Source organism: Rattus rattus, chromosome 9 (genome assembly GCF_011064425.1).
Source record: "Rattus rattus isolate New Zealand chromosome 9, Rrattus_CSIRO_v1, whole genome shotgun sequence".
Taxonomy (NCBI): Eukaryota; Metazoa; Chordata; class Mammalia; order Rodentia; family Muridae; genus Rattus; species Rattus rattus.
Window position 1 is genome coordinate 14,882,380 of NC_046162.1, and position 14,837 is coordinate 14,897,216.

Below are 14,837 nucleotides of genomic sequence, written 5' to 3' on the forward strand. Positions count from 1 at the left end.
TTTGTAGCAAAGGGTTTGCACTGCTTTTCACTAGAACATTCCAGTGTCTGTACCCAAGGGTAAGCCATCCTAATAGATTTTTGTTTTTATGAGTTGTTTTAAGGACAAATCTGAGAGAGTTTAGGAAGAAGGAGAGGATGTTAATACCAAGGCCAATGAAAGCACATAACCAAGTCATTTTCCTTGCGTACTGAATAGGAAATAGTTCCTGCACGAAACTTCATTCCAAGATAACACCTTTCAGTGAACACCAGTTGTCCCTAACAGGCGAGACCATACACGGTGATAAAAACATGGCGAGAAATGTTTCAAAATAAGAAAGCAAGATTTTAATTATTTTCTTATATAACTGGTGATTAGGATGACAGTGATTTGTGACGTATGCCGTTTTCTACACACAAAATTAAATGCTTCCAATGAAGGTATCGCTAATCATAAGTGAAGTCTGATTTGTCTATTTGATCCATATGCTTTGAAAGTACCAACTAGCTCTCTGTTCATCAAACATGTAGATAAGTATTACTAGCTATAGATTAATAGCAGACAAGGGTATAGGGATTCGACACTGGCAGATGATGTGCAGTGTGCACTGGTGTGTGCTCTGTGTGGATTAAAGGTACCTCATTCACTGTAAATCAGCCAGCTGTCTGAACTGCTAACTGAGAACAATAACACAAGACCCTGACATTGACTCAAGGCATCAAAAGGCCAGAAGAGATGACCCCAAGGCACCAGTCTCTGATAGCAAGGGAGGCAGTGGCTAAAAACCGTGATTATAAGCAGGACAAGCAAAAATAAATGTCTGTCTTATACTTCAGAATTTTAGTAAACCTCCATGAGACATACCTCTGTCACTCAGACTTGTTCTGACCCCGTGCCCTGCTGCTTTGTTACAGCCACTTTCACAGAAGGTATCAAGGGGAGAACACACCCGAGAGCTCATTTCAAACACTGTCCTCCTTCTACCTTCCAGGGGAGCGGTGCTGTTGATTCAGCCTCCTTTAAATGTTTGTTATGGTTGCCCGTGCTTCCTGTGTAAAGCTCCCCCTCCACAGCAGGTGCATTCTGTAGTGGGAACCTTGGACCTATATGTTACACCCATCCTTTCCCAGCAAGAATGGCCTCTTGCTCAAAGTCACTGTCTTCCTCCCTAAGTTCTCCTTAAATGAACAAACCAATTTAATGATGAAGGCACAAATACAAATTAATTAAAAGACGCGCATACCGGCAACACAGGAAGCATCAAGAGTACTCACAGCATTCTACGTGTAAAATGACATCATTCCAATTGATTCACAAATAAAATGAAAGACATAAATATAAGATAAAAAACCTCTGGTTATTCTAATAATTTGATTCGGTCCAACTGAGATTTAGCAACTGAAGCAAGGCTTACTGGAATGTTCTTGTGGTGGGTAACTGATGGAAACACACAGGCGCTTGACACACATTCGCAGCTGAGGCAAAGAAATGGCAGAGGCTGGTGAATCATATATTATCAATACGTTCTTCCTAAGAGATGATTCTTGGTATGATTGACTAAGCCGGAAACAAAATAAAACAAATACAAGCATAAACCAATTTATTCACGCAGTGCTTTTTAAAGAGCTCTTCTCAAATAAATAAATAAATAAATAAATAAATAAATAAATAAATAAATAAATAAAGACAGACAGACTAGCCTCAGTAAATATGTGGAAGAAACATTTTTTTCTGGAGGCTACCAAGCTGATAACAAATTATCTAAATGTTCAAACTAGAACCCCAGCATTTTCTGAACACATATATTCCTGCAGCACAGATTGAAGTGGGATACTTTGGGGAAAAGGGGGTCCTCTTAATTCTTGCAAAGGAAGTTTGGTTAACACATACATGTTAACCAAGCATACCCTTGAAGTGAATTCATAGAAAGGCAGGCAAAGGATTACCCCAGTGAGAACTTCACAGGACAGGACAGAGGCCCCTGGGAGTCAGGTCCTGGATTCTCAGCAGCAGACGAAACCCAGCTAAGGCTTGCCACCTCACAGCCTCAGACCCCGCCCCGTGACACAGCTGGCCTGCCTCCCCGCAGGGCAGTGCTAGGCGTTTTCCAAAGCCCAGGGGTAGTGCGTTAGGCAGATGCCTTTCTAGCAAGAGGCAAGGAGACCCAGTGAAGCCCAGAGCAGACACACAGAGCAAGAACCCAATCCAAAAAAGTCGCAGATGTGCACTGATCGGGAATGGAGCCAACAGACATGCCTAGTGAGACCACTGCCAGGGAGGGGAAAGGCCAGGGGTGCAGAAACAACGAAAAAGGCAAACAAAACCATGGCCAGTCAAGACAACTCTGACCATGTCCACCCAATAGTGAGGAGTTTCAAGATTGTTTTTAAAGTGGGGGGTATCAAGCTCCAGAAATCCCAATGTTCTGATTCTTACAGAATGGATAGATACACAAACTCTCTCTCTCTCTCTCTCTCTCTCTCTCTCTCTCTCTCTCTCTCTCTCTCTCTCTCTCTCTCTCTCTCTCTCTCTCTCACACACACACACACACACACACACACACACACACACACACACACACTTTGTTTCAATCGTTAAAATGGCTGAATTAAAATTATAAGAACCTGGATATCTGGATATCTTCACAGAGCCCCAAACTACTCTCTCAAGCATCGTAGGGATCTCCTCTCCCTTCCCCTCTGGGACTTCTGACATGAGAGAAGATGCTCACAAGAAAGAAAAAAACAGTTTTTCATTTTCAAATTCCCGGTCCCTAGGTTGGAAATCATCGTTCACAAAGTGTTCAGACAGGTGAATTATAATAGCCTCTTGACTTGACGGAAAACCAGAGGCTCCCACCAAACCCCAGCTCATCCCAACGCTCAAGCCCCCAACCCAGGCCCCCCTAACACTCAGTCCACTGAAGCGGTACCCAGTCTGAGCGAGCTGAGAAGAAGCTGCCACCACCGAGAAAGAGCGGCGCGTCTTACCTGCTGTAAGTACATAAAAGTCAAGGCACACGAGAGCTGGGGACACATGCCCACGTTGGGGAGTGCCACGCAGGTGGCCCCCGTCAGAGGATGCTGCATCGCGAATCTCGGTGCCCGCAGAGCGAGAGCGGAGACGCTCACATACAATCTACAATCGCGTTGCTTTTTTTTTTTTTTAAACCCTCTTGCCTGGTCGCTACAGCTTTTTTTTTTCCTTTTTAATTTTTGCTGATTATCTAACTCACACAGCAGTGGTTGTCCCTCTCGTTCTCTCTCTTCCTCTTTCGTCTCTTTCTCCCTCCCCCCCACCGCACCCCAAGAGAGTCCCTCCTCCCTGGCTCTCCTCGCCCTCGGGTTTGCTAGTACCCAGCGTTCATCAGCCTTCAACTAAAGACACTTAGAGAGGCAGGGAAGTAGTGTTGGTTCCCCTCGGCTTATTGGGCCTGTTATTGGAGCGCTCTTAAAGTGGAAGGTGCCCTCACCCCTACCCCGCCACCCCTAAAGGTGACAAGAATGGTCAAAGTCGAGGGAGAGAGAGAGAGAGAGAGAGAGAGAGAGAGAGAGAGAGAGAGAGAGAGAGAGAGAGAGAGAGAGAGAGAGAGATTGATTTTGACTTACAGCTTCACTGTCGCTCACTCGCGTGGTGCTGATGCTGAGAATCTTCTCATTTGCCAAGGAGGTCCAGGGGCAGGGTTGTGGGTTTCTTTCTTTTTTTAAAAGAGGGACTCGCCAAAATTTAAATTTTGCCTGCTAAAATCCTTCGAGGGGAGGGAGCGGGAGAGCGAGCGTGTGAGCGTCCCACATCTCCAGCAATCAAAGGAGCTGGACCATTAACAAGACTGCTCAGCTGGGACCCTGAGGAGTCCGGGAGATTTTCTGTCGGCGGTTTGTTTGCCTGACTCCGTTGGCAAATAAACACATGAAAAGGGATTCCCCTTTTGTAAGAAGCTTGGGGTCGACGAACACGCGAGGGTTTGGGGTGCTGCGGGGGAAGGGGGCGAGAAAGAGGTCCCTGGGCCTCCCGCGGTGTTGGGGCGCTGCTTTTCCCCCTGGAATCAGCCTCTCCTGGACAGCCCCAAGCCGTGAGGCTAAACCAGAGAATCCATCACAGCTGTTAGATTAAAATGCCAACTCGAGGTGAATTCGAGGGGCCCTCTTCCAGACTAGAGCCGTTGGTCTTCTCAAATTATAAATGCAAGGGGTAGGCGAAAGTCCCTGTCTGCTAAGAGATTATTGTGCGTGAGGCAAAGAACAAATTGAAATGGTTTTATTTTATATTTTCCCCTCTTGCCTGGCCTCGTTGGTCAAATTAACATTCCACTCTTGCAGGCGGATCATCCCCCTCCCCTTTATCTTATGAAGTAATAATTATTCATTAGTAGATTTCGTTAGTCTTTATGCAATAAGAGGGGATGTGATCTGTGAATTAAGAGAAAATATGAAGACTCTAACTCGTCCTTGATTCCCACAAGGGGGGAAATCCTGGCAATAGTAAAATCAGTAGGAACGGTTGCCGTTGCCATATTTTATACAGATTTATTTTGAGCCAGTGATTGGGTTTCTTTTTTATTCTCAGAGCAAGGGTTCACTAGAATCTGCGTGTTTGGTTCCCTCAAAAAAATCCCAGGTGAGGGTCATGCAGGGCAGAGCTGCCCCTGAGAGGGGAAATAATTCTTTCAGGAGGGGACACTGAGGCAGGACCCTTGGATTGGCCACCTCAAAGGCCATCCCCATGGGTTTTCCCCCACACTCCCAGCACAATTAAATCTTCTAGACTGATCCCTCAGCCAGCAAGACAGAATTCACTTGGCCGACTAATCAAATGCTTTCTGATGGAAAGGGAAGGAGTGATCGCACAGTTAGGTGTTGTTCTTCTGAAACTGTATCAGGACCCATAATGTCTCCACTGGGCCCCAACCTAACTGACTGTTCATTTCCACTTTCCACCTTGCAATCCCACTCCTCAAACTACTTGTTGGGGGCTCCTGTACCCTGTTAACTCAATGGCCACCCAGCAAACTGTTTAACCCTTTGCAGAACCCTTTGCAGGGCTGGGAGAGCAAGGGCTAAGTGCTTCTGGGGCTGCTTGAGGGGTAAGAGGGTTGGCAGAGGCTACTCTGAAAAGAAACAAGGCTTGCTCCATGCTGTCTTAGAAATCAGTGGCATTTGTCACACAAGTTCTGACTCACACAAACCTCCACTACCTCTTTCCTTACCTATCTTCTTTGTACTTAGTTTTATTTCAGATTCCATGAACCAATGATAAAGAAGGAAAGACCAGAGAGAGAGAGAGAGAGAGAGAGAGAGAGAGAGAGAGAGAGAGAGAGAGAGAGAGAGGTTGGCTAGCCTTCCCAAGCTCTTTCTTTTGCTTCAAACATTCTTTTTGAACTGCAGATTTTTTTTTTTCAATCAGACACTGGAAAAACTACCGTCTTCCAAGAACAGGGTAGAAATTTCTCTCCAGCTCATTTTCATAAGAAGCGAGATAAGTAAAACCTGGCACTTTAATAAGACCTTATCTGAATGGTTTAATGAAAAGCAAATACATCCTTCACGGAGCCGCGAACAGTGCTCACCTGCAAGAAGCGCTATTTCCTACCAGCGTGAAGGCTCCCAGCCAAAGGGGACTGCATTTCTACAAACCCATTCTGAAGTAATGACTCATTCTTCCGCTTAGACTTCCGGCTTAGAGTCAGCTACAATGGGAATCCATCAATGGAGCAATGGGCTCCCATCCCTTCTAAACCAACTGAAAATTATTTGGAAGCAGATTCCGCACTTTCGACCAACTAGCCCAAATGTCCCTACACAGTTCGAGCAAACACGGTTGCTAAGTCCTCGTTTCCTGGACGCTTTGTCTATGAGAAGACATTTAGACAGGGGAATGACTTTTTTGTTCTCCTGTGGGTAACTGCAGCACGGAGCACCAAAGCACCCCAAATCAAACGGCATGGTTTTTTTTTCTGTGACTATTTTTGATATAGTGATGATAAAATTTGGTGAGGCTTTCAAGGTGGCATCGAGGGGTGCCGAATCTGAACTCCATCACATCCACATAAAAAAGGAAATTCCACGTCACTTACTCCTGGATGATTTTTTTTTTTCTATGCCAGCTATTGGGGGAAGAGAAGAAAGACAATGTGCCTATTTCTTTCTATGAAGACTCCCAGGCACTGGAATTGACATGCGTGCATGTGTTGTCTGTGCATTCAGGGGCTGCCCTGCTGGCTTTTGAGTACAAGGACCCTTAATTGAATGCCTGTAGATGCCCTGTAGGAGGCCAGAAGGCTTAAGAAAAAAGTCAACAATATGAAACAGTAACATCTCCACACAGTCCATAGTTGAGAGCAGCTGTCCAGGTTCGCATTTAACAGGAACAATAGTATTTGCAACATTTTTCTTTCTCCTCTAAATTTGTCAATGAGTTAAGCGAGTGGAAGAAGTCCTTCCCAACTCTTTTCTTACAGTTTCCTTAGACTGTCAACACAGTAATAAGTCCCATCAAAGGATTCTTTGCATGAGAGTTACCATGTATCAGAGTGATGTATCAGAGTGACTATGATGAGACCAAAGGACATTTGGACGTAATTCAGAAGTAATTCTGACCATTCTATTAGCTCGGTGGCCATATCAGCATAAAGCTTACCCGAATTTGAATCCCATGTTCAAATTTAAAGACAGGTAACTATGTAGTCTCAGTCTTAAGCCAAATGAGAATAAAGGCAGCCCCTTTAGAGAACTTAATTATTTATTGTTCCTATCCTGAGCATCACTTTGATTGACTGCCTTGCAACACTTGAATGAAAATTTAGTTAGTATTAACCTCACTCCAGGGGTTGTCCCAGTCCCTGGAGCTGTATGGGCCCAGGGAGGACAAAGAAAGATTCCTCACATCACATAGCTTATATTCCTGTGGGGCGTGAGGATAAGAAGCCAGTAAACTAAGTACCACAACAGAGTGGGTGCTGTGGGAAACAAGCAAGAGGCAAGTAAGATGAATGGATGCTGGAAGAGAGGAGGCTGAAGTCAACCATAGCATATGTGCCAGCTCTGTACACTGCAATGTCAGCTTCCAGAAAGCCCCCTGTTTCCTGTCCTTCGCAAATTGATCTAAGCTGCAGGGTTATCAAAATAGATGGATTTTGGGGCTCTCTGGGGTCCATCCACGAAACAGCAGTGGGAATGCTGCAAAACTGGAGCGATTTTCCCCTCCATCTTTGATTGTTACATATGCCTGGGAATATAAGATACACTCAGAAAATAGTTTGCAGGATGAATGAATGGATATGTGTGTGGTTGGATGGATGGGTGGATGGATGGATGGATGGATGGATGGATGGATGGATGGATGGATGAATGGATAGACGGTTGCAGCAGAAACTTGTATTATAGGACCTCTTGCTGTCTAATTCTACTCAAAAGATGTGGTTTCTAAGTCTTGGGTTGGCTTTTGCTTCTGTGTATTTTAAGGGTCTCAGTCCTTCACGCTCCCTCCAAGCCACTCTGCAAAAGATCCATTTTCACACACAGTTCTCCAGGTGGAAGCATCACTCTGTATCCCTGAGTCACCAATGATGCGACGATCATAGACTCACTCAAATGAGCTCATTCTGAGCAATGGGCTATTTCTCCGGCAGAGTTCATTCCAACTTTTCAGTTATAGTTGCTTTGCATTCAATGACAGGGTCCAGCCTAGAGATCAAATCCTGCCTGTACAAAGAACCCTTAAATTCATCCTGGGTGTGGACTGTCAGCGAGCGTATGCCTAAAACTAAGCCATGCTTGTAGAACAGGAAAAGAAGCATGTGCTCTGCCCAGGTCCCATAAGCACACACTGCAATGCCTTCCCTCTCTGTTACATTTCCTTTCTATTTTTTACGTTTTTAAATTTTGTGATATCTGGTCTTGCTTTTTTATGGAGGCTCACTTTGCACTCAAACCAATCCTCCTGCCTCAAACTCTCCGTTGCTGGAACTAGAAGAATGAGCCTCCACGTTTAGCACACAAATGATCTTCTGGGAAGGTTGAGGCAAGGGAACCAGAATTCATGGTCGTCTTCTACCACAGTGAAAAACCCCAGGCCAATCTCTACTATTTCTGTTTAACAGGAAAAGATAAATAAGAAAGAAAGAGAAGGAAAGAAAGATAAGCAAACAAACCCCCAAATAAATTCAAATAAAAACTACAGTCGTTGTGAATATTATTGCCTTTTGCTTAAAGGACGGACATTAATTGCAAAATAAAATTAGCCAATTAAAAAAGGTAAAATGCCTACCAATAGTAATAAAATTGAAGTGGCTGTGGAGAGACAAACCTTCTCATGTAACAGTCGCGAAATCAAAACTCATTGAGTTTGAGAGCTAACATTTTGGTACTGACTATAAAAATGTAAAATGTTCTTGTCTTTTCAGGGAACTATTGCCGTTCCCCAGATCTGCACTGCTGAAATAGTTGCGTTGAACGCAGATATGCGTGTGTTGGGATGCTCACTCTCATGTTGCTTGTACAGGCAAATGACACAAAGCAATAGAGGAAGGCTATTTAAATGTAACTACCATGCACGCACCTGTTAGGAGGCACCAGGAGCATCCGTATGCTTTCCCTTGGAGAAATTACTAAAAACGTCCTCTAAGAAGCTTTAGAATACACCGAACAATATTTCTGTGTGAAATCCAATCGAACAGCAATAAAGGCCCACCACTGGGCTCTGGAGATGGTTTAGCAGTTGGAAGAGCTTTGCCATGCAAGCCTGATACCCTGAGTCCAAGTCCCAGGTCCCCAGAACTCCTTTGAAGGAACAGGAAGTGAACACAGAATCCTTAGCTAGGAAGCTCATGGAGCAGGCAGCCTGGGTCATGGAGCACGGCAGCAGAGATAAGGAAAGCTTCTCTCAAAGGGCTGGAAGTTGTCCCTTGACTGTCACATGCTTGCCATTGCATATACACACCTGCATACACCACACACACACACACACACACACACACACACACACACACACACACACACACACACACACACACGCATCAATACACACACCTACATATGCACACACCACACACACACAGTGAAAATTTAAAACTTAAAACAATAACAACAAACAGCATGCTGCCTGCTTTGTACACATATAATTTATAAATAGCCCGGGGTTCTGCGTGTGAATGTGAACATACATGCAAGTCCAATGCATACAAAAGGACCTGGAGGCCTATGACTCCAAAATGTATTTATCCTTAGAGTGCCAGGGAAGGGGGGGGTGATTTGATTTTTACTCTGTACACACTTTTGTTGTTTGGCTTTTCACAATACTTTTGAAATAAAATAAAAATCTATTATGATGATTGCTGCCTCCTGTCTCGTTATCATGGAGGCTCCAGGTTATGAGACTAGAGAGATTGCTAAGCACTTAAGAAGGTCAACTGCTCTTGCAGAGGGTAGGAGTTTGGGTCCTAGCACCTATGTGAAGTAGCTCACAACTGCTGGAAATTCGAGCTCCAACAGGTCTAGTGCCCTTATCTGGTTACCACAGGCACATGCACAAATGGCGTACACACATACAGACACGTATGCACACCCATAAATAAAAATAAGTCTCAAAAATATTCCCAAGGTATTTGCTTCTAGGGAATCCTTTACAAATGATGGGAAATGTTCTGAGATCATCCATAAACATCTGCTTCCATCTATTACTAAGTTCCAATATCCTGGCTACTTAACCTCTACCATAAAGGAACACAGTTCATATTTGTAAGACCCTAGGTTCAGTCCTCAGCACTCTCCAGAATGGAAAAGTAAAAAGAAAAGGCGTGGGCGAGAGGTTTCATGATAGAACAATTCCACACTTGCTTTGGGCACAACTTCCCAGGGACAAGACACATTTCTTTGCTCATATGTGAAAATCGTTGAATCCTTGCCCACCACCTCCTCATATATCAAGGCTGCTAGAAACAGACTGGAGAACTGGCACCTTGCATATGTTTTTATAGCAAATTTGGGGGGTGGGGGTGGCTATATTGCAAGCCTGGGTCTTTCTGGATCTCAGTTGACCTCCTCTAAGGTTCGATAGTTTATGTCGGAACCAGGTAAAACAGGAAAAGGCACAGGTTAGTTTACATTCTTTCTTCCTGCAAGGCTCTCTCTCTTTCCCGCTCAATGACAAGGAAGCTCGGGTGTATGAAAGGGTATCTGTTCTTCCTTTCTGGAAGGGTTTCACTTTTCCCTTCTGTAGTTATCTCGTGGGCTGGTATTGCTGGAACTCATATACATGAACTTGGCTTCTGACCACTGAGACAGCCCATGCCATTGTGAAAGCCTGCTGCGTGGCATGCAGTAGTATGTTGGTGTCAAGCTCTACACACACTTATCTATACTGACTACATGTTTTAGAGAACATAAACAACAAAACAAGTACAGAGAAGAGGGACATACAGGTCTTCCAGGTGTACTTGACTCTTCTTTCAAAGCAAGGCAAGACAAGGAACTCAGCTGCCTTTAGGCAGCCTCCAGGAAACACACACAGTCTCAAAAGCTGTTGCTAACTCCAGCCTATGCCCTCAAGATACCCCAGAGTCTGGTGGCATTGAAAATGGCCAGGGGCAGGAAAGGACACTTACTATGACAGTGGTATTAGGCCTCAGTGAACCTTTGCTAGGTCTCCAGAAACGTCAACTAGTTAAAATCCAAGTCTGGTGCTTGTGAGGAGGGAGGTGAGCCTGCCCAAGAGAGTTAACCTCTCTAAATGTCATTCCAGTTTCCTCATCTGTAAAATGGAGTCAGTAACTAAGGGCTCCCCTCAGCAAGGCTGCCATTTTCTGACCTAATCTCCAACGCAAAGGCTATTACAATGCAATCTTAAAACAGGGGCTCTGTGAAATTAAGAACTTTTACATTTGTGGCCAAGTTAGGTTTGTTCAACACACACATGCACACACACACACACACACACACACACACACACACACACACACACACACACACACACACACACACACCATCTGCTAGCTTCGTCACTTTGAAAAGGAAAGGGCATTTTACACCCAAAAGCAAAAAAGCAAGAAGGACATAATCTCAAAATAAAGGACTGCCTTTCAAATTGATTAAATTTAGGTCTATTAAATTTTTCACTAAATTGCCCTTGATTTTCTCATTTAGCTGCAGTCTGTTGCAAATGCCATTTGAGGAGTCGGATGAGCTTGTGGGTCAGCATTTGGGAGCCACTGAGATAATGAATGTAAAGTGCTTCTCAGCCCAGGCACCCACACTCTTGGGATCAGGAATTCTTGGTAAGTATCATGGAGATGCTTGGAAACAATTACGGCAGCATTCATTGGGCCTGCCTGAGTGTCCTCCTCTTCTCGCTGGCTCTCTGCGGCAGGCACCCATGCCCTTTGCAATTCTGAGCATCCTGACCCACAGAGCAGCTTGACTTTCTCATAGCAGAGGTGTCAGAAAGGTCAGGGGAATTGATTATGATGGATCACCAGTGTTTATTCACTCTCCTCAATGACACAGCCCTGTTCCTTCAAGGCCAGCCTAGAGCAGAACTGAGGAACTCTCTGGTTCACGATAGGGGATGCAGTACACTGCATAGGGGACTATGTCTTTCCAGTCCACCTCATGAGCCTCAAGGCTCGTACTTCACTCTCCACTAGCAAATATCTACTAAGAGGTGGGGATAAAGTACCGTCGCAGCGTGCGTGCCTTAGTGTGCACAAACCCCTGGGTTGGATTCAAAGCACTGAATAAATCAATCTTGCTGATGAGTGCCTGTAATCCCTGTACTTGGGAGATGGAGACAGGAAGTTCAGAAGTTCAATGTCATCCTCTGCTACAAAACAAACTCAAGAGCAGCACAGACTATGAGACCCTGTCTCAAAACCCAAACAAAACAAAATACCCTAGTGATTTCGCAGCTCCTAAAACTGCTGGTCCATTCTCTAGTAGAGGAGAGTAATATTATTTTTAATAATAAGTTTGATGAAAATTAAAATATAGACATATGTATAATGTCCTGGGATTGGAACATATGTCCTAGCCACAATCAACAAGCAGCAGAGCATATTATTATAAATTATTTTATTATCCATCTCCAATGAGTTCATGAAACATTTTGCCAAATAAATAAATCACATACAAGACCAGTGAAGTCAATACATTGACAGAATGCTGAATTCCAAATATGATTTTGCCTTTGAAAGGTTTTTAAATAACATGGCATTATAGAAAAGTATATAGACATGGCCTTCTGGCCCTGGTCTTGTGGGGTTTCTCTTTTGTTTGTTTGTTTGAGGTTTTGTAGTTTTCCCCATCGGCTACATCCCTATCCAGCTTTCCACAAAGTAACTGAGGTCAGTTCCTCTTTGTGGTTTGGAGAGCCACTAGGTAACATATTTTAGATGATGATTTCTGGCCAGATGGTGACCAATGTGTTGGTTTGTTTTTACCTCCACGAAATCCTGTAAGATAGCTTTCGATGGCTCTCTTCAACATTTGAAAATATCCAAGGTTGTACTACAAATGTATGCATACTTGCACATAGCATGAAGAGTAGGGTTTCCATTCAGGTTTGAAGAAGAGAATTGTCCCCCAATTTATCAGCTGTGCCAGTGGCAGCAAAGGTGTTGCTTCCAAAATCATGACTCATTGCCATCAGCACTGGGACTGCCTTCATCACCATCATCCCCACCACCAGCATTTCAGTCTTTGTTTCTTTGGGCACCAGGCCTGTGCAGGCAGTTTTCCACAGCATTCCCCTTTCCAGCTAATCTACGAGCCTTCCTCTCTCAGAAATCAATTGCACATCCCCAGCATCTATTTTTATAGACTGACATTATCCCAGTTTTCTACTCCCTCTCTACTGACAGGAGATAGAAGTACCAGGACATCCATAGCTGCCCTACACTTTTCAAAGAAAAAGACGCTGCTTCTGCCAGAACTCTCTTATCACCACCCCTGGCCAAAGTGACAAGTTACAAAGAGGGTTCTATTACATTAGCTGAAGTTTAATGGTCTGGAGAGATCCACAGCATACCCCTAAATTAAAAAAGTATCCAGAGCAGGTGGATGATTTTTTTTTCTCATAGGAACTTCACTGAAACAATAGGTTCCTAGAGGAGATTCTAGGGGAGAGAGTTCAATGTTTGGCAGTTGAGAGGGTGGGAGTCAGTTCCCAGCACACAGGACAGAATGTTAAGAGCGTGGGACCCAGGAGGGTAGGCGGCAGATAAAAAAACGGCTAAGTGGTGATTTCTTCTAATGAATATGTGGGTGGGGAGGTCTACTTTGGGAAGCCTCCACATCCACCCACTCTGTATTTCGACTTTCTGGATGGAATTTCAGCAAATCTGAAGGCAAACAAATCCTGCAGAGGATTCTCCCCCTCCCCCCAACCCACTGCAAGAGGCCTGGCTGCAGGGAGCTTTGACCCTGTAAATGATCAGAAGTATTTATCTTTCTGAAACCTGAGTCTCCAATGAGCATCTCTGACTAGACGGAGCTTTGCCTCTCACCTCTGAATATCTGAATTAATCGAATTTGACCTCAGCCTTCCCAAGGTCTTGTCCTGGTACACAGGTAAGAGGCACACCAGGGCCTCTTAGATCTCAGTGTTATGGGTACACCTTCAAAGGCTGGTGGCTGTTAATGCTGAGCACAGAAGGATATAAGGACATACAAAACTAGGTTATTCTAGAAAACCTAGAAGGTTAGGATGCAGATATACTGGATATTGAGGAAGCAAAGTGCTTTGATTCTCAGGATCTCATCTCATCAAATCTGTGCTCACCGGACTTCCATGTCTTGGCCCACAAGTTCACAGCAACAGAACCCACACATTTTTATAATCCTATCTGGCCTGTTAGCTGAGATGTATATGTGCTGTCCCTGGGCTTAACTACAAAAGCTCATACACGAGGCTAAACCCCTCACCATGCTCTGAATACATCTGTTTGTATGAGTATCATGGACTGTAAGACTGGAAGGCTGAACCAGACAGCTGATTTGCCATTTAAAAATGATTCTAGTCGATTCTGGACACATTCATCCTTGATGGAGACACTGGCTGCTCTGGCACCATTGACTGGATTAGATTCTGCAGGCGCCAATGTTTCCTTGACTTTTCCCCTTCCCTTTGGAAAGCAAGCTCCAAAATCCTAGTCTTCAATGGTCTGTTTTATATCACTTAATCCTCAAAAGCTTGGAACCAATGTGCTTTATTGTCATTGATGGCATGACCTTCTACCTAAGGTGTTTCAAATCCACTCTTCTAAACTGATATTCTTGTACCCAGGAGATGATCTATCATGTTCTCTGTTAAAAGAACATCGTTCCTCTTTTCTAGCTTCAGATGTAACTAACCAACACCCTCGGCATAGGAGTGTACCAGAGAAAAGCGTTCTGCTTCCTAGGCTTGACTACCTCATGTGAAACGTAGAAGACCCATGTGTCTCTTACCGCATGTTGTGTGTGTGCGTGCCTCATATGTTGCGGTGAAATGTGTGCACCTGTGGAGACCAGAGTTCAGCTTCAACTGCTATTTTTCAGGATGCTGTCTACTTTGTTTTCTGAGACAGGGTCTCTTACTGAACTGAAGCTTGTTGATCCACCCGGCCTCGGAAATACAAGCTAGCACGCCTGCCATTTTTCAATATGGATTCTGGGGATGCAACACAGGTCCTCATTCTTGTGAGACAAACTCTACTGACAAAATCATCTACCCAGCCCAAGATCTCTTGTATCTAATTATTCTTACCCTTCATGAGTACACACACACACCACACACACACACACACACACACACACACACACACACACACACACACACACACACACACGGGGGTGGGGGAGCTGTCTCATTTTACATACCTTTGA

The 14,837-nt window shown here is 44.3% G+C and overlaps 1 protein-coding gene across 20 annotated transcripts in view; it reads right to left on the reverse strand.

Moving 5' to 3' along the window:
- Positions 1–14,837, reverse strand: part of Rbfox1 (RNA binding fox-1 homolog 1) — a 1,521,216-nt gene that overhangs the window by 367,247 nt on the left and 1,139,132 nt on the right. For 3 of the 20 annotated variants that reach the window (XM_032912767.1, XM_032912762.1, XM_032912769.1), the window contains exon 1: positions 2,973–3,494. The exons of 15 other annotated variants lie outside the window; for them this stretch is intronic. In XM_032912767.1, the coding sequence (XP_032768658.1) occupies positions 2,973–3,071 (99 nt within the window). In that variant the 5' untranslated portion in view covers positions 3,072–3,494. Of the gene's footprint in view, positions 1–2,972; positions 3,496–3,590; positions 4,768–14,837 lie in introns of those variants that run through there. 2 more of the 20 variants (XM_032912768.1, XM_032912761.1) reach the window with 2 other exon arrangements.